Genomic DNA, 18,868 nt, shown 5'->3' with positions numbered 1-18,868 from the left:
AACAAATATTCACCATGTTGGGAATTTATTGCCTTGTACAAATTTATTGTTTTCATATTAGTCTTGATATTTATAATTTTTCCTTTTTTCATCAATTGTATGGTATAGTAACTAGTATAGTTAGCTTCATCTTCGGTAAAGGTTTAGCATTCTAGTAAGTAATTGTTTGGTTTTATATATTATTATAAACGTCATCTATTCTCATAATTTGCAGCCGGCAGGAGCGCTGTTATTTCTTTTACTTCACATCCCTGCCTGTAAACCAGTCAATTCAACGGCTCGCGATATTTTACGTCGGCTGATATATAGTTATAAGCAAATCTCGCGATACGTCAGTAGCGTTACCCCATTTTCCAGCTGTCCCTCAGTCGGTCAGGATTTCTTTACCAGGGCAGAATCACTGGAAAGGGTTTTTGTGTTAAAACAGAACATTTTGAAAGGATTTGCCACGTTTTATGGTTACATAAAGAAGCAACGAGCACTTTTCTCCAGTATTTCGTCATGGAAACTGAACTATGAGGTAAGGGCAGAGTGTAGTATGTGTGATGTGGAAGAATGTCCCTGAGCGGGCTGAAGAGCTGACGTTAGCCTCTCCCTGGTTAGCCTGCTTGCTAGCTGTATTCATATAAACGTTACCTTTAGTGCAGCTAGTTGGCCTATTTTATCTAGCGTAACGTAATAAGCTGTAACGGTAATATCAAGCTGTACAAGCTGTAAATTGTAAAACGATAAAGTCTTGCTAGCACTATCATATAACGTTAGCCACCATGCTAATGTAAAATCACTGCATCTGCACTGCCTGCTTGTGACCTGCAACGCTAACTGCTGTTATATGTGGTCGACCTTAGCGCCGGGTGTAGCCCGTCCGGCCGAGAAGAAGATGATGAATCAACAAGGTTGCTGACAGTGCGAGGGCGTGCGTCGACATCCAGGGTGGAGATTGTCTTAGTTAGCGCAGCGTTTGCTAACATCGAACCAGAAATGAGGCAGTCACCACTGCCCATATACCTAGCCAACTGTTCAGTCCAGATAACCCCCCTGCGTATCCTAATACGTGTTTCAAAGTAAAATAATGCCTCTGGTTGTTGAGCCAAACACTGTATCTTAGGCGAGGCCAAGGAAGATATGCAGGAAGCGAGGCTGATTTGTTAAAAGCATCCTTAAATATTACTGAAAAGACCTAACCAAGCTCCGTCAGCGAGGACTGGTTTCCATGGTAACGTCGATGCTGACAGGTGTTTTTTTTTAAGGTGGAAGGAGGATTGCGAAGAAAAATGCCATGTCCGCTGAGTTTTGTTAAAATGCAGGGTTCATAGAAACACTCACCAATGCCTTGCATTAGCACCTCTATTCATACTTATTGTTTGTTGTGGTGGTAGAAAAACTTCTTAAAAAGGTTTTAATGTCTACTTTCTATAAACTATGGAGAACAAAATACTAATCATTTACTCACTGAAAAAATAGGCTACTCTGTTAAATGAATATTAAATATCAATATTCCAAAAATTATCAAGCAGAAAGAAATGGACGAGGCCTCTCCAGGTTCAGACTGTGTAAACTTCCCAGTACCATTTTAGACAGCATATTTTCAAGGACATTTATGCAAGAAAAACCTTATGCAGGTAATCATTGTTTAAATGTGTATTCATTGTTACTTTGAGGATTTAACTACCGTACATTGAAACAGAGTTAAATAAGAAAGTAATGCTGTGAATTTCAGTTATGTTGACATTATCCTTGTAGAATAAGCAAGAAAATTACTTTGTGATCATACAGTTCCCTAGTGCTGTGCATCATTTGACCTTGTTACTTCCAAAGCATTTTGGTCTTGCTATCAGTTTTTGCATTGTGATGTGGCTAACATTAGCTGTGGAGGTTGAATCGCATGTTGGCATGGAGGGATGGGAGTTAGTTAGCCTAAGGATGGAGAGACTGTGGTAATGCTGTGTGTGTGTGTGTGTGTGTGTGTGTGTGTTCTTGTTTGTCGGCATACATGCACGCCGGTGCTGTAGGTGGGAGTCTGGTCACCTTATTATAGTATTGTGATAATGATGTCACAATATGTGTTAGACAGATGAATGAGAAAAGTGGAGGCTGAGGAGTGGTGTGGTTTTTGAGGCAGGAGGTGTGTGGTAAATGCAAATGCATGTTTTGTGTGTGTTTGTGTGGGATTCTGAGGATGCTGATGTAAAGAGGCTGTAGTTATTAATACCAACGCCATCATGGTCTGACCATCCATAGAAGATGCAAATACAATTCGAGCTAGAGCTAAAAGATGAATTAATGATTAGTAAACTAAATGTAAATAAATAATGAATAGTGAAAAAAAGGCCCATGTCAGAGATTTACACCAAAGTGATTTGTTCAGCTGTCTTGTCTTCATCAGTGGTTTAGTACCAAATAATCACTTTTCAGCGACAAAGAAAAAGCTTGGAATCTTCACTTTTGTGTGTGTGTGTGTCCTTTCAGCTTATCCCGTGAGTTCAGGGTCACCACATTTAAGAGGTTATTATTGTTGTTTTGTTTGTTTGTTTTTTCAATGACTCAAATCATTTGATCACCAAAATAAGTGCAGGTTATTTTTATATCAACTGGCTAATTGCTTGATTGATCAGTCAGCTGATTGTTTCACCTCTCAATAAATCCATACTTACCATACCACAATAAACATTAGAAGTTATTGTTTAATTTTTTACAATGAATTAAAAAAGTCAAATGAAAAATGAAAAACATCCAGCACTGCCTTATTTACCACAGTTGTGAAAATTACATTATCATCAAAATTTAAAGTTTTACTTCCTAAGTCTCTTAAAAATTATTTTTCTGTCAATCTACTAATTGATTTATTGCCTCATCTTCTTTGCCCTGCTTTAGACTAGAACAATGGCGATCAGTTGCATTATGATTGAGGGTTTTAGGCACCACATTAAACTGAATTGAGTGTTAGTATGTAAACTGCCTAACGTGGATAACACTTTTGTGATAGTGTCAATATCATGTTGATATTTACAGTAAGGCACAGTGGATGTGACTAGCTCTTTACACACTGCCTCACCATTCTATATAAAGTGTACCAAACTGGGGTGGGTTGAATTGACTGTAAGAAGAAGAATGAAAAGAGTTAATGCTTATTTTAATTTTACTTTATTATTTTATTTTATTAACCCAATGTAAATGTGCTGTTGTTAAATTTCTTATTTGTCAATGTCTCTCTATCAGTACATTGTCTCTTGCTTAGTTATTGTCTGTTTGCCATCAACAGCAAGTTGTGCACGCAGTGGCAGGAGTGCACTTTTAAACATGCTGCAGTATGCAGAAATTGATTGCCTAAGTATTTTCACAGTTCTTTAGTTCCGATCAACATGTTGAGAATAGAGAAGGCTGTCTGAGTGATACTGGAAATACCAAAAGCATTGCAAAAATACAGTTTTCTTCTGGAATGCAGTGTTCTGCTAAGACTAGGGGCATTGAATCAAGAACATGTTATTGTAATTTGTTGAGTTGAGGGTGTTTCAGGTGTATCCAGCATTGTAATGTCAGTTGAGAGAGTTTTAGTTGGTTTGCAGTTGTCCCAAATGCATTTAAGGAGTAAGGGAATGAGGAATGTTGTATGAGGTCAGCAGGAAGATAAGGGGGAGGTATAGAAAACAGAAAAAAGAGAGTGTCTGAACCCTGATTAGTATCATGGGATGAAGCTGTCTTTAGTGTGAGTGTGAGAGAGGAAGAGAGAGAAAGAGAGAGTAGCTTAAACAGGCCACAAACATCTGCCACAAGCCTTGACAACAGATTGACAGTCCAGTTACATCCCTGTTTTCTAATTTTACAGACTAATCTCATAAATACACTACAGAACAGAGCAAAAAACCATCAAGTACATACTAATGACAAACAAAGTTGATTCATCATGGCTACAACAAAGAACTGTAAATTAATTCCATTACTAGAATAAATTTAAACATTTGCAGCTTTGACTTTGAATTCAAGTTTAAATTATTTTGATGCTCGATGTATATTTTGCACCCATTCTGAGTACAGTGGAGCTCTACTATGCTATGTCAGACTAGTGAGTAATGCAAAAGATATCCTAGTAAATGCTTTTCAATTGCATAGTACTCGGCTAAGCTGTATTGTATTTCATTATTTCTTTTTTCCCAGAAGAATCTGAAGGTAGCACACTAAAGATTGCTTAAAAAGTGCACAGGAGAGTTTCGTAAATACTGCGTTGCAGTTTAGATGAAAGGTGTCACACTCGAGGGCTCGAGCGCTGCAGCCCTGCTTGTTTTCCAGCTATCCCTGCACTACCCACTTCTAATTACCCTGATCAGGTGTGTTAAGTCAATTAAGGCTTAAAGATAAGGGTGCAGGTATAGTTGGAAAACAAGCAGTTGTGCGTCCCTCAAGCCCCAGAGTTCAAAACCCCTGGTTTAGAGGATGAAATGATTTTGGACACTCTTTTTTTTTTTCATCTTTAGTGTTTTCACTTCACCTGTTGGTATCGCCACAGCTTACATGAAACTTTGATGTACATTATACCAAAAGAGCAGGCAGCAGGTCCTATTCACAACTTGGCCAATACAAAACAAAAAAGAGAGTTGAGTTGAGCTGGTTCTATGCACAGAAGATAAGTGGGTAAACACAGTGAAAAGTCTTTTGTCTTGCAAAAGTTCAGGTCATGACATAAATAAAATCTTAAAATAATGAAAACTTCATGGTTGTTTTTTCTTTCTTTCGGTTTGCTGGTGACTCCGAAGGGTGTGGTCACTATTGTCACTTGTAAACAAAAGTTTATGCACAGAAGATAAACAAAGGTTTACAAGTGAGTCACAAGCAGTTTATTTGCTTTATTTGCTGAGTTTTGGCATGTTGACATACTAGTACAAGAGTTCTTTTTCCAATGACTGGAGCTTCACTGAAGAGTAGGACTTTGCCCTCTGCTGCTAATTACCTTCTTTTTGAAGGGATAGACCGATATTACTGTCATAATGTTAATTTTTACGTCATGCTCAACTAGGACCAGCTGTGGATTATCTCCAAATAACCCTTATACTCAATTTATAGTTATAGTTAACTTATAGTACTTTATCCATATTCAGTTGACATCATATTTTTACTCATCTAACATGCCTTGACATAGGTAATTTGATCACTCTCATATTTTAGTTTAGAGCAACAGACTTTACTGTAGTCACTAACTTTAATATTCTCTGTGTAGCAGTCGTGAAAGTAAGCTTGTGTGTATTTCTGCAGGGTGGGCTTTGTTCCTCTGACCTAGTTAAGCTGGTTACTTTGTCCTCCCACTCTGATGATAATGAGACACGCACACACACACACACACACACACACAAACACACACACACACACACTTGAGTACACCATCCAGTAAGCCAAGGATAATTTTCTGTTATAGAAATAGTTTTAGTGAAAATTAATATGTGAGTAAGTGTGTCTAGAAGAGACACTATCTTTGTGATGTTTGACCACGGTGGATTAAATTGTGTCCTCCATTATACTGTGGTTTCGGCAGAAGTCTTAGCAGTGGCTAAAAGTGATATTGCATGACTAAATACCAATAGGGCTAAATAGGAAAATACTCTTTGTGACATTGAAGTGACCCTGTAATCGAATTTCTCCTCCATCCTTCAGAAAGGGGAAAAAAGCCACCAATCTACGCAGGCACTCACATATCTTCCCCAAGTCATTGTTTGTTGTAGTGTCAGATTATTATGGGTTGTCTGCTGGCTACAGGAATACAGAGTAGGGAGGCAGGTCTGGATCTGATTAACATACCTTTGCTAAGGCAGAGTTATGTCATACACACATATATGGCAAGTTTTTTTCAAGAGTGTAGGACCCCACTTAATTTACATATTTAAAAATTTACTGAATATAGCATGATTTCAGCTTAATGGACATGTAAAACAATTCTCTTGCAGACAACTATTATAGGCTCAGTGTATTTCTATTCACATATTTAATTTTATTCAAACACCCACATTTATTTACGTAACTTGCGTTTTTTTTTTTCTGCAAGCATTGCAGGTTCTCATAAAGACTAGGTATTTTGAAAACAAAAATTCGGTTTTCAGTAAAATGTCTTTTAGTTATCAGTTTGTATTTTTCTGAAAGAACTGCTGACTTTAAAAAGCCTTTTTACTAGCCAACAGTAGAAAAGCTGTTTACTGTTGCCAGCTCCCAAGTGAGAATGTGTGTAAATGAGACAGTGTGAAACAGAGTCTTTTAAAACAAGAGAGTGTCCCCAAGCGATCTGTCCTGCATAAAAAAAGGTTTGCTGCCCTGTTGACATGCACGGACATGGCTTACACATAGTCCAGTCCCCTGTGGACTGGCACTAGTCTGAATACCAGTGGACAATAGCAGAAAGTTCTTTAATTCTTCCTCTTTTTGTGTAAACTAAATGTGGGATTTATAAAACAGCCATATGTCTTATTAAGAATGAGTATGTTTATATCCCTGGTGTTTTTGTATGTCCATATATCATTCCATCATCGAATCAACTTTTCAAAGTACAGCGACTGCACTCCTGCAAGGCTCACAGTGACTTGGACCCTAAAAGAATTTCAACAGCTTAAGCATAACATTAACTCTAGTGTTACTCTGGAAGTAGGAGGGGATTGATCAGTTAAAGTCTTTATTTCTTTTTCTAAATGTTTTGTTCCAGGTATTGTGTAGCTGAAGAAGACTGAGTGAACCATGGCACAGTTCCCCACCACATTCACAGGTCAGTATGGGTGTGTGACTGGCACAAAATCAGTTTAAAATGAAAGTGATGGTTTCAAACAAACTGATAGCATGTTGTGCTATTAATTAACCACAAGTCTGTTAGAAAACAAGTCACAGTATGTCATAATTCCATTTTGATTTTCTTAAACCAGTTTCACAACCACATTGTATAATCTTCCCTAGATCACGTATGACTCTGTCATAGAGTGAGAATAATTTGGGTTATGCAAAATAGAGGCACAACATGAGAAAGCCCCAAAAGCATCATCTCCCAGAATCTGTTGAGCGACCCAAAAAATCTAAAAAAGTTATAGATGAAGTTTAGTTATATAAACTAAAAACATATAAGATTGGTATTGGAGAGTCTGGAAACAAATGAAAAGGCCTTCCATCAAAGAATTATCAGTGGTCATAGAAACGTGGCTTACGATGATGACTTCTTTTTAGTACCAGTTTTCAAATGCTTTTTCGTTTTTGGTTTGTTTTTGTTTTTTTTGTTTTTTGGTGTTTTTTTTTTTTGAGAATATTGTAGCAGAAAGGTCCATGGTAAATACAAAAGAAGGCTGAATAAGCATTCTACAATAGTTAACTAAAAAATGGAAGCGACATCAGCAGCAGTTGTTCTCCTAGTTAGATGAATCATGCTGACTCACTTCTAAATGCACATTAAACACATACATAGCCAGTAAATTGTACAGGGTGGAGCCGTCAGTTGAAGTCAAATAGGAATCACTTCTGATTAGTCAGAGTTCTAACTAACTGATGTGACATCTGAATTTACTGCTCAGAAAAAAGGCAACAATGTGGAAACGGGGTCGTTAGCACAGCAGAGCGGTCATAAGACTAGAGAATAATTATTGCGTAAGGGCACTAGCTGACCAAAATCGCTGACCAAAGTCATTTACCACTCGCTCTGGGTTCAAATCTAAAACATAGACTTGTAAAATTTATTGTGTTTTCCAAATAGACAGATTTTCAGCTCCCTTTCAACACACTACTCAACTTTCAAAGGAAAGTCAACAATCACTGACTCTCTGGCCCTTATCCAGTCATCCTCTTATTCTTTCCCCATCAGTCTCTGAGCTGACACTGAAGTGTTAGCTATTAGGAAAGACAGTAAATTATGACTAACACATTCTTCTCATACCTCCGTTTTCTCTTTGTAGCTGAGTCTGGCTTTGTCTTGGCCTTTGGGTTTGGTGTGTAATCTATCACTGTATGTGTTTGTGTGTGGGCATGTTAGGTCCAGATGTTTTTTTGATCTCGGTGGATGAGAGAGCCAAATATGACCAGCAGTTTCACAGCCTCTCTCCAACTGCCGGGGGTTACATAACAGGTAACTGCTTATCTCTCTCTCTCCCTTTATCTCTCTCTCTCTTTCTCTCTCTATCTCTCATAAACATGAGATCAGAACATGAACAGGCCCAGTGTCACATGGCTATAACTTACTGTCCTGTCTGTCAGGTATTACATATCCTTAGTGCTTGATGCTTATTACAGAAAGTTTAAATTAGTTCACGAAAACTAAGCTAAGTTGAAATAAAAAACCTTTAAAATTAAAGGCCAAATTTCCAGTCATAGGTTAAAGTGTACCTCACAATAAGAACTCATTCAAGTTTGGAAGACATTGAGGGCAAGAAGGGTCTGATTAACCACGTTGTTTATTTTGGTGTCCTAAAAAGATCCAACAGACATTTGTTTTAATTGGACGGTCTTCACTTTCTTCAATCATTCTTTTAGGATTTATGTTGTAATATCCCATTGTTTTTCTGTTTCTGTTAGGTGACCAGGCCAAGAACTTCTTCCTTCAGTCAGGACTGCCCCCTCCCATCCTTGCCCAAATCTGGTGAGTCATCTAGCAAGAAAGTTAGCTCACATGCTGACAGAAATTAACTAGATGTTTTATTTACTGCGTTATTGTTAACTTAGTCTGTTCACACTCATGGTTCCTGTAGTTGTTGCAGTTTTTGCCTAGCAGAGATTGATTTATTTATTCATTCATTCCTCATTCATTGTGTACCGTCAGGGCTCTGGCTGACATGAACAGTGATGGCCGAATGGATATCCATGAGTTCTCCATTGCCATGAAGCTCATCAAGCTAAAACTACAAGGTCACCCTCTGCCCCCCACTCTTCCCCCAAGTATGAAACAACCTCCACTGCCTTTACCCCCACAGACCGGCTTTGGTAGGGCACACACACACACAATCACACACACACACACACACACAAAATAGCTTGTATGTGAAAGAATTGTTTTACGTTTATAGGCATTGACAAGCAGCATTGTTTGGTCTAATGAATGATTAACTTCTAAAACATTTCCCTTACGTGATGCACAGCTGCTTACAGTTAACACAAACTCTGTGCATAGTTTAATGTAACAAGTAGGCCTGTATTCTGGGATCGAAGTGGTCTAATCAGGCAATACTGGACAATGAGATCTTTTAAATATGATGGAGCTTGAGCATTAAGAGCTTTGTATGTAAGAAGGAGGGTTCTTAGTTTGTTTTCCCAAAGTTTGCACAGATTGTCATTTGGAAACTACGGAAGTGATGTCACAATCTCGAAACATCAATGTTTGTATTTGATAAAGAAAAGCCATTATTTTTCAAAGTTGATATAGAAAAACTCTTTCTCTTAGCTCTACTTCATCGTTAATTAGCTGTTAACATTTATAATGTAGAAATGGTATAATAATGGTACTGTCTCCTTCAGGCTAAGCACCTTTGCCAGGCGTGTCTCTCACACCCCATTTACTAGCATTAATACATAATGCCAAATTCAGCAATAAAGAAATATTGACAACAGAGCTCACTATTTTTTTTCTGCTGTTTGAAAGACTCCTCGTATGAAAATAAAATGTCTGACAATCATGTCTGTTTTGTTTTTTTTGTTTTGTTATTTCTTAAGGCATGCCCCCAATTGCCCCCATCCCAGCTCCTCTGCAAGGCGTGCCCCCACTACCCCTTCCTCCTCTCCCCGTCGGGGTGTCTCCCCCACTAGTCTCGTCTGGCCCACCTCCCCTCCCCCAACCCCTGGCCAACGGAGCTCCACCCACAGGCATAATGCAACCCATCTCAGGCTTTTCCCATCAAGGTAACATAACAATAGTTTGTAGGTGCTGAAATGTTTTTATTGTGTATATAAAAGGTATGGGTGTGGATAAAATGCCAACCAAAGTTTATACAGTGTTTAAAATATAAGTGCTGAAGTCTCATAAGTTTTAGACTAAAATTAACTTCTCCTGTCTCTCTTAGGTCCGTCTGTCAACAAGTCTTTTAACCGTTCCAGCACGAAGCTGCAAAAGGGCTCATCCCTTGACACTGCTAGGTATGTCACAAACTCTCAAATATTTGCCCTATTTTGATAAAAATTAACTAATTTTGGCTAATTAAAATTCTTGACGGAAAGTTATATGCCATTTATACACATAAAAAAGGCTGTTAGTCATTACATTTTGCTGCTCTCCACAGGGTCCGCAAATGTTTCCACCTTTAACAGGTGGATTCTGTCTTACTGAATTTGTTTGTTGTAGGCTGTTAACATAAACTGCTCCTTTTCGTAGGACATTTGTGTTTTTCATTGCTAATCTTTTGCTAAAAGTTACATCACTGTTTTTAATTTTCTGTAATTCATTCTATTAGTCAGCCTCCCTCTGATTGGGCCGTTCCACAGTCCTCAAGGCTGAAGTACAGACAGCTTTTTAATTCCCATGACAAGATGATGAGTGGACACCTCACTGGTACACACACTAACTATAACTAATATGATTTGAGATGATATATCTTTAATGCATGCCACAGCATTAAAATGTGTTTTTCTGTATAACTGTGAGGTGTCTCTAAGTTTATGTTTGTGCATATGTTCTAGGTCCCCAGGCTCGAACCATCCTGATGCAGTCCAGTCTTCCTCAGAGCCAGCTGGCCACAATATGGTCAGAACATTGAGTTATCTTATAAAATAGGGCTGCATGGTATAATCACATCAGCATCATCATTACAATGTGCACATGCACAATATCTACATCACAAGATGTGCAAGATCAAGTCAAGGCAAATTAATGATGCTATATGTACTTATTTGATAAGCAGTCATTGTAATTTAACAAATGTGCTAGACTACTGGAAGAATAGTCACAGCACGTGTTTGGTGCGCTAAATTGTGTTGCATAACCAGTGTTACACATGGATGCACTACAAAAGCACTGTTCATTGTATGTGTTTTTTCTCAGTGAACAATCAGTTAAACTTTTCATTTTTAGCTAGGTAATTGTGAGCAACAAAACTTTGATTATTCAGTGTTTATCCCTACACTGTCCTGTCACCCACCAGCTCTGCCTCCTCCAACGTTATTAGTGAGGTGTTAGATGATACCAATCATATCTAGAATGATCAGTTATTTCCAAATTAGGCTATTCAAGTCTATCTAGTAAAAATTCCTGCATTTTTGTATTGCAATATATATTGCAGAAAGAAAAAAATATTGCAATGTAAATTTTTTTCAATATCGTGCAGTTCCAGCATGAAATGTAATTTTTTTGTTTGTTTGTTTTTTAACAGACCAGAAGAGCACAAATAGAATATGTTAATTTTTTACATATGAAATAAAGTCTCTGAAGTAGCTTTTTCCTTCCCTTAAAATGTGTTTAAATGCTTTCTGCTTTAGGAGTTTATCAGATATTGACCAGGATGGAAAGCTAACAGCTGAGGAGTTCATCTTGGCCATGCACCTCATAGACATGGCTATGTCTGGTCTACCCCTGCCTCCTGTGTTACCACCAGATTACCTCCCACCCACATTCAGGTAAATTCTGAATTTACCTCACTGATGAACAGAAGAGGGATCGTGTTGTACACTATTAAACATTTTTCAGTTTCATTTAATTTTAACATATACATGTAATCATTATAAAAGAGTTGATGGTTATAGAGTATAAGGTTAAAATTGGGATTTGCTCGATTAACCAATTTTTTCAATTTCATGTTTTAGAAAGAAGTATTAATTGGAGGATAAATACTTACTTTTTTATTCATTATCTTGCTCTGGGTACTCTTAGCAGTATCTTAGAATTGTGTATTGATGGTTTTTAATATTATTGTGTTAAAGGCGTGTGCGAAGCGACAGCGTTCAGTCGGACCAGAAAAGTGTGCAGGAGGAAACCGAGGAAGAGAGTGAGAGCAGCCAAGAAAAGAAACTTCCAGGTGAATGGTTTTTGTCAGCAATGGACCTAATTACAGCAGTTATTGCTGTAATAATATCTGTTCTAAATTTCACTAAGGTCCAGTGACATTTAGTTTTACAGTAAAGCTGAACTTATAGCAAAGCCAAAAGGCTTTGGCATTTTGCTATTGTTTATGGGTTATGTTCTTTATATTAACTTTGTTTTTACAGTGACGTTTGAGGATAAGAAAAGGGAGAACTTTGAGCGAGGAAACCTGGAGTTGGAAAAGCGACGTCAAGCTCTGCAGGAGCAGCAGAGGAAAGAGCAGGAGAGACTAGCTGCACTGGAGAGAGAGGAGCAGGAGAGAAAGGCAGACTATATTCACTATCATGCTACCTAATTTTTACACTGTGTGCATGCAAATTATGAATTGGTATACATTTGCAATTATAATGACTGTGTTATCAGCTTGGATCTCACATGTCATTGAGCTATTTCAGTATCATCATTATCATTATTTATATTTAATATGATAATAGAAACTTTAGCTCATTTTTGTATTTTTATGTTTCAGGAGCGTGAGCGTCTAGAGCAGGAGAGGAGACGACAACAGGAATTAGAGAAACAACTGGAGAGACAGAGAGAGCTGGAGAGACAGAGAGAAGAGGAGAGACGCAAAGAGATAGAGAGGAGAGAGGTATGAAAGAATGGAGGGAGAGATGTAGCAGAAAAATACCAAGTACAGTATATCTGCATTTTAATTGAAGGGTTATGGTCGAGTATACATTTAAATGCTGCTGAAAACTTAGAGGCCTTCCAGTGTTCTCCACTGCTCTCTTTACAGCTAAAGAATCTAATTTACTCTGCAGCAAATTACTTGTTTGTATAATGAAGTGGGTAATATAGGATGACACAGTAATATGATGTGCTGTAGTAACACATCATAATTTGAATTATAGTGGCAGTTTAATGAGCTACAATATTGTGCTACAAAAATGAATATGAATATGTGTTTGTTTCATCTGTCCAGGCTGCTAAGCGTGAATTAGAGCGGCAGCGGCAGTTGGAGTGGGAGCGTCAACGACGCCAGGAACTTTTGACTCAAAGAAACCGAGAACAGGAGAGTATAGTGCTGCTTAAAGCCAGGAAGAAGACTCTGGAGTTTGAACTGGAGGCTCTGGTAATCAAACACAGGAACCCACAGCTTGCCACATTATCATACATGCAAGTAGGGTTAGGAATAAATGTTGCATAGAGAAGCACAAGCTCAAGAGTGGCTCACTGTATTGTGTATGTATATGTATTTTCTATCACATGTAGAAAGCTACTCTTTGGATTGAGAGTGTGTCTGTTTGTGTGACAGTGGTTGGCTTAAAAAAATTTTCAGAGGCAAACATAAAAAAATATCCTAATGCTAAGAACAACAGAACAGAGAAGCTGACAGCTAATACTTTGTCTAATCCGATATGTGGTACATACATCAGCAGAGACATAATGGCATACTGATGCCTATCTTCCTTTCCCATTCATTAGAATGATAAGAAGACCCAGTTGGAGGGCAAACTGAAGGATGTTCGGTTTCGGCTTTCGGCTCAGCGGAGAGAGGTGGAGCAGACTAATCAGACCAGAGAAACACGCATTGCTGAAATCACCCTGTTACAACAGCAGCTGCAGGTATGCAAAACAAATGTCAACTGTCAGACAGATGTCACATTCATACATTATGGGTAATAACAGTGCAGATATGTTCTGCAGTTTTGAATAAACCCTTATATAGTAAAAATGTGAATTCGTAAAATGAATTATAAAAAAGTGATTATCACAGTTTTTCTTTGTGTTATTGTTTGGTTTTCTGCAGGACTCGCAACAATGGTTAGGGAGACTAATTCCTGATAAACAGAGTCTCAACGACCAACTAAAACAAGTCCAACAGAATAGCCTGCATCGTGAGTACCACATGCACTATACAGACATTCATACATCTAAAGGGGCGACTGTAGCTCAGTTGGTAAGGCAATTGACCATGGACCACAGGGTCAGTGGCTCAATCCCAGCTCCTGGCTACAAATCGAAGTGTCCTTGGACAAGTCGAAGTGTCCTTGGGCACCCCAAGTTGCTCCCCTTGGGCAAGACACTGAACCCCAAGTTGGTCCCGGTGGGTCAGTTGAGCACCTTGCATGGCAGCCACCGCCATCGGTGTGTGAGTGTGTGTGTGAATGGGTGAATGGCAAGCAACATTGTAAAACGCTTTGGATAAAAGCGCTATATAAGCGACTATTTACCATTTACCATTTACCATATGTACCCTTCATGTGTTTATTCTGCCTATGTACTGGATATTGCTTTATCCTGGATATTGTTATCTGTCACTCATTCAGTATTTTTGTCAAATTTGTCAGAGTAAGGCTGTGATTGAAACCTGGGCTAATATCACATTCTTTATGTGTTTCTTTTTAGGTGACAGTCTGTCATCTCTACAGAAGGCTGTGGAGCAGAAGGAGACCAGCAGACAGCAGCTCAGAGAGCAGCTGGATGCTGTGGAGAGGGAGACCAGGGCCAAACTGCTAGAAATAGATGCTTTTAACACCCAGCTTAAGGTAAGCAGCTAACTAACCAGCAAAAAGCCAAGGCTATACCAGGTAAACAACTGGTCCTGGTCCAAATATACTTAGTAATTTGAATAAACTAATCAGGTAACATACTAACTAACCAGATCATGTGCTTTGGATTGATAGTATTTATTGTAGCTACCAAAAAATTTATTCTGTCATGACATTTAAAAAAAAGTTAAATGCATATAATGTAATAAAGCTATGTATAGTAGAATAGAATCAGATGTTGAAGGACACCAATATACAGTACAGAAAATGTTTTATATTTTGTAAAAGTAATTATGCTTAAAGGTATTATAGTATTTGATTTTTAAATTATATTTTTGTCTAAACACTTTGCAAGTCCATTCATAGAATATTCACAGAAATTGTGCAAATCTGCACAAATCCTGTATATGACATTAAGTGTTAGCGTATTTTATATTTGCATAACCTAAGAATGAATTAGCAGTATGTGCTAATACACATTATCTGTGTTACATATCTTTATGATGTTGCTGTAGTGCTTTTTCGTTCAAATGAACCTGTTTAACCAAACAGCCAGTTCACGCTTAGAACATTGTATTGGTGATGATACTAATTTTAAATGATGTGTTGTCCCATCCCTCATAACTGTCATATTCTTTAAACTCGTTCAGTATACTCACAGTGTTCATTTTTACTGATGAAGTTTTGATGTTTATGCCTGGATAGTGTTTCTGTGTTTGAATAAATGTTGTCATTATGTGTATTAATGTTGATTGTTTTTGGAGAGAGCTAGCTGTGCACAGGAACTGGTTTCCCAGACTGCTCCTTCATGTCCTTTCAGCTTTTCAGTAATTGAGTAATCGACTGAGAGAAGAAGCTGGACGAATTCGTATTTTATTCCTTAGGGTTGTACCACAGCAGGCTGAATATGTGTGGTAGATTACCTTTATCCCTGCTTTTTCCCCTTTTTCTTATTTTCCTGATTTCCCCAGACATAAGGTCAGGTCAAAGATTCCTGTGTTTCTTTTTACAGGGTGGAGGAGAGGATAATGTGAAGAAAGGGAAGAAAGATGAGACAACACAGACCACAAAAAATAGATATTCTAATGTTTCTCAGATTTATTCAGTGTAGACAGTGTAACACTGTGATTTGAGAAATATCTCAGTGGTAATTCAAAACAGGAATAGACCACTGAGATATGTGTGCATCTTTCTCTGGGTAAAACTGGCATCCACTATATGTTCTCAAAGGTTTTGCAGACCACTGCACACCACTGAGATGGGAACTGTGTTTGACTACACTTCCCTCTGACTTTCTATTCCACACCACTTCCTCTCTCCCAAAATCTTCTCATCCCACTGCTGTGCTTCTTGTGTCCTCTTTACCCACTGGGACTCTTCAATGCTCCTTTCTATTGCTTCTACACACTGTTCTCCTCTGTGTTTTGTTCCTGCTTCAACCTGCATTTCCTGACCTCATGTTTTTATTTTCTTTGTTTAATCCACATAATAAACCCTTCCTTCTATATTTTGTACTCGTTTATTTATCTCCTACTCTGGCCTTTTGCTCCCTTGCCCATACCAGTCTCTGTGTGAGTTCTATGCCAACCACTGTGCCAGGATAGAAGCCCTGCGACGACAGCTTCAGGAGGAACAGAGAGGGAGACAGGTAGAGCACACTGCCACTGCTGTACTGGTGTGGTACTTACAGCTGGGATGCAATCTGTAATACAGAATATTAAAATATATGATGAACATTTTAGCTTCAGTGGCAAACATAGAGCACAGCACAGTAAAACTCTGTCCAATCTCTTGTCAGGATACTAACCACCTAGGGTTTACAATCTTTAACACTTACAGTACAGATCCAACTATTACAATGGCTTGTTTGTGCAGACATTGCTTTTTAACATCTACAGCACTGTGCTGCCCCTGCCAGGCACCTGTGTATATGTGCCAGGCAGACCTTGAATGTTTTTGTCAAGTAGTTTACAAGATGTTTTGGGATCCAAGTTATTATGTGCTGTCCCATGCAAACAGGGGGGTTAATTTAGCATGTGTTGAGGTTTAATGCCTCAAATAAACTTACAGCTGAGCTACAGCCAGCTTGAGCCTGATATTGTAACAGTGGCTATACTCACAGTTGTAAAGCACATTATTCATTGAATTGAGTCTCAAAATCCTTTCCTAGCATGAGCTTATGCAATATTGTGCATTATCTTCGGTGGTTTAATCTCTGCCAAAGAAAATTGTCAGATTTACCTCAGGGCTTAAAATATACATTCAGCTACTGGCAAAAATATTTGTCAGTGTGTAAATGTCAAATTGTCAAATACATGTTAATCTAGGTAAACTGACTTGGCAAAACTTAACAGCTTTCTAAAATTGAGGGTTAGGGTTAGACTTCTAAATCCACTTTTAAATCCTTTACTTAGATAAGAAGTAATTTTAAACAGCTTATGTACAAATGTTAATAAATGGTAATAACAAAGCCCACTTCCAAAGGGACTTAAATGTGCATTGTTGGTGTCTCAGGTTATTTACTAAAAGCAAAAAAATGGCAAACAATATCTGATTAATACGTGCATAGATTTGGAGTAAAATATTAACCATGTGTGACTGAGTGTGTGTGTCTACATAGTTGACACTTAGTGTGTATTTATATATGTGTGTTTCAGTGCCAGGAGCAGGAACAGCTACAGGAGTGTGTTTCAGCCATCAGGGTGTGTCTGGCTTAGCTAGACTACGTTATAAAGCTCCATATGAAAGTCCAGCCCAACCACCCACTATCTTCTTTTCCTGTTCTTCTCCAGTGACTCTCCATCCTGTCTTATCTTTTCTCAGATTACATCTTCTTTATTTCTTATCTCTTTTTATCTCCTGTCACAACTCCTATGATCTTTTCCTTCTATTTAGTGCCCCATTTTCTCTTTGCCAATCTGGCTAAGCTATCAGTCAGCCTAGGCTAGGTGGCTTGATAGGCTACTGTACCCAATTACAACACTCTATTGTAATGCTGCTGAACCTGCTGTGTGCTATGAGAGGAGGTTTGAGCCACAAGCTGATTAACTTTATTTGGATTCGTGAGTGTTTCTGTCTAGTTTGTGTGTGCTGGAGTGTATGTAAGGCATGTTGTGTTATCTTACCTGTTTCAGGTGACTTGGAGTTCTCTGGCTCTCCAGAGTTGTAGTTTTATTCCTCCATCAGTCTCTATTATCTCATTGGTTTGCTTGTTTCCGGAGGTTTCCTCACGTCGGTTGTTTGGCTGAAACACGGCAGCTGCCTTGTGTGTTTTTATAGTAACACTGTTGTAATGGCACAGCTGGTTGTCATGACTACACAGAACTGCGCCCTCCCATTTGTTTTGTTTACTTACTAACCACCTCTCACAAATATAATGGGCATCGTGCAAGCTCCCCCAGGGTCAGTGACAGAGCTACCTTCGACTTCAAGTTATATATGTGATTTGATTTTTAACAATCCCAAACTAAGTTATTGGGTTTACTTTGGTGAACAAAATGTTCAAGTTAAGCTGGTACCTCTGTGAAATCATCTATTGCTACTAGAACTAGAAAAATAGAACACGATTTGAAGCCTTCTCAACAATGCTTTCAGAAAAGCCACTTTACTGACTGTGGCTGGATTTCCTTCTTTCTAATGCCCCCCCCCCTTGTTTGCAGTAAGAGTATTTCACAGTCACAACCCTGCTTCGCCAATAAAATGCAACATGCACTGGACACATAAGAGACAAGTGGTGCCTGACCACACTGAGAAAGTAAGCAGGGATACAGAGGGTTTTAAGTAATCTATTGTCACTCATTGGCTCACAGTTGTAGTCTGATGGCTGATAAAAAAAAAAAAGTGCATTTTCTTAAAAGTTATTTCGTCTTGAAGCCAGAAAAGACAGCAGCGTTGGTATGCTCTACCATCCTGCTGGAAGGCTTTGAATCACATGTGTACTTTGAAACATTTCTCCTCAGCTGTGTAACCCAGCCATAGCTATGGTCTTAGCCATACTCGGCTCATCAAGAAGATTCCCTACCATGTATGAAATTAATTATTGCTTGAAAATTTACATTGCTGGCAGTGAAGCAGGAGATGTATAGTTTAGTTGTCTTTAAAAGATTTTACCTGTGTTTCTATATAGTTTGCTGTTGAGTCATGGCAATTTTATTATAAGTTCTAAATCAGTTAGTTTTTAAGTTAAGGATATAAATTGTCATATAAACCTCAGGAAGAGAAACAGCTGAAGAATCCTTCATCTAGGTTAGACAGACACATTAGATTCCATGTGCACAGATTAGACAGAAATAAAAAAGTCCTGCTTAGTGCACTTTAAGAAAGGCATAGAGGATCAGAAGCTACGTCACCTGTTGCAAAGCAT

General features: G+C 38.3%; 1 protein-coding gene across 5 annotated transcripts in view; it reads left to right on the top strand.

Moving 5' to 3' along the window:
* The first annotated feature begins 331 nt into the window (after positions 1 to 331).
* itsn1 (intersectin 1 (SH3 domain protein)) overlaps positions 332 to 18,868 on the top strand; it is a 43,407-nt gene continuing 24,870 nt past the window's right edge. For 2 of the 5 annotated variants that reach the window (XM_067480103.1, XM_067480094.1), the window contains exons 1-18: positions 332 to 520; positions 6,680 to 6,739; positions 7,985 to 8,077; positions 8,524 to 8,587; positions 8,768 to 8,928; positions 9,655 to 9,840; positions 10,002 to 10,074; positions 10,389 to 10,486; positions 10,615 to 10,678; positions 11,410 to 11,547; positions 11,851 to 11,945; positions 12,136 to 12,275; positions 12,480 to 12,602; positions 12,936 to 13,085; positions 13,439 to 13,579; positions 13,764 to 13,851; positions 14,363 to 14,502; positions 16,070 to 16,153. In XM_067480103.1, the coding sequence (XP_067336204.1) occupies positions 6,712 to 6,739; positions 7,985 to 8,077; positions 8,524 to 8,587; positions 8,768 to 8,928; positions 9,655 to 9,840; positions 10,002 to 10,074; positions 10,389 to 10,486; positions 10,615 to 10,678; positions 11,410 to 11,547; positions 11,851 to 11,945; positions 12,136 to 12,275; positions 12,480 to 12,602; positions 12,936 to 13,085; positions 13,439 to 13,579; positions 13,764 to 13,851; positions 14,363 to 14,502; positions 16,070 to 16,153 (1,866 nt within the window). In that variant the 5' untranslated portion in view covers positions 332 to 520; positions 6,680 to 6,711. The remainder of the gene's footprint in view (positions 521 to 6,679; positions 6,740 to 7,984; positions 8,078 to 8,523; positions 8,588 to 8,767; positions 8,929 to 9,654; positions 9,841 to 10,001; positions 10,075 to 10,388; positions 10,487 to 10,614; positions 10,679 to 11,409; positions 11,548 to 11,850; positions 11,946 to 12,135; positions 12,276 to 12,479; positions 12,603 to 12,935; positions 13,086 to 13,438; positions 13,580 to 13,763; positions 13,852 to 14,362; positions 14,503 to 16,069; positions 16,154 to 18,868) is intronic. The other 3 variants (XM_067480129.1, XM_067480111.1, XM_067480121.1) reach the window with 2 other exon arrangements.

The sequence above is a fragment of the Channa argus genome, chromosome 1, assembly GCF_033026475.1.
Source record: "Channa argus isolate prfri chromosome 1, Channa argus male v1.0, whole genome shotgun sequence".
NCBI lineage: Eukaryota > Metazoa > Chordata > Actinopteri > Anabantiformes > Channidae > Channa > Channa argus.
Note: the sequence above shows the minus strand (reverse complement) of the source record. Positions and strands in the feature narration are given on the sequence as shown.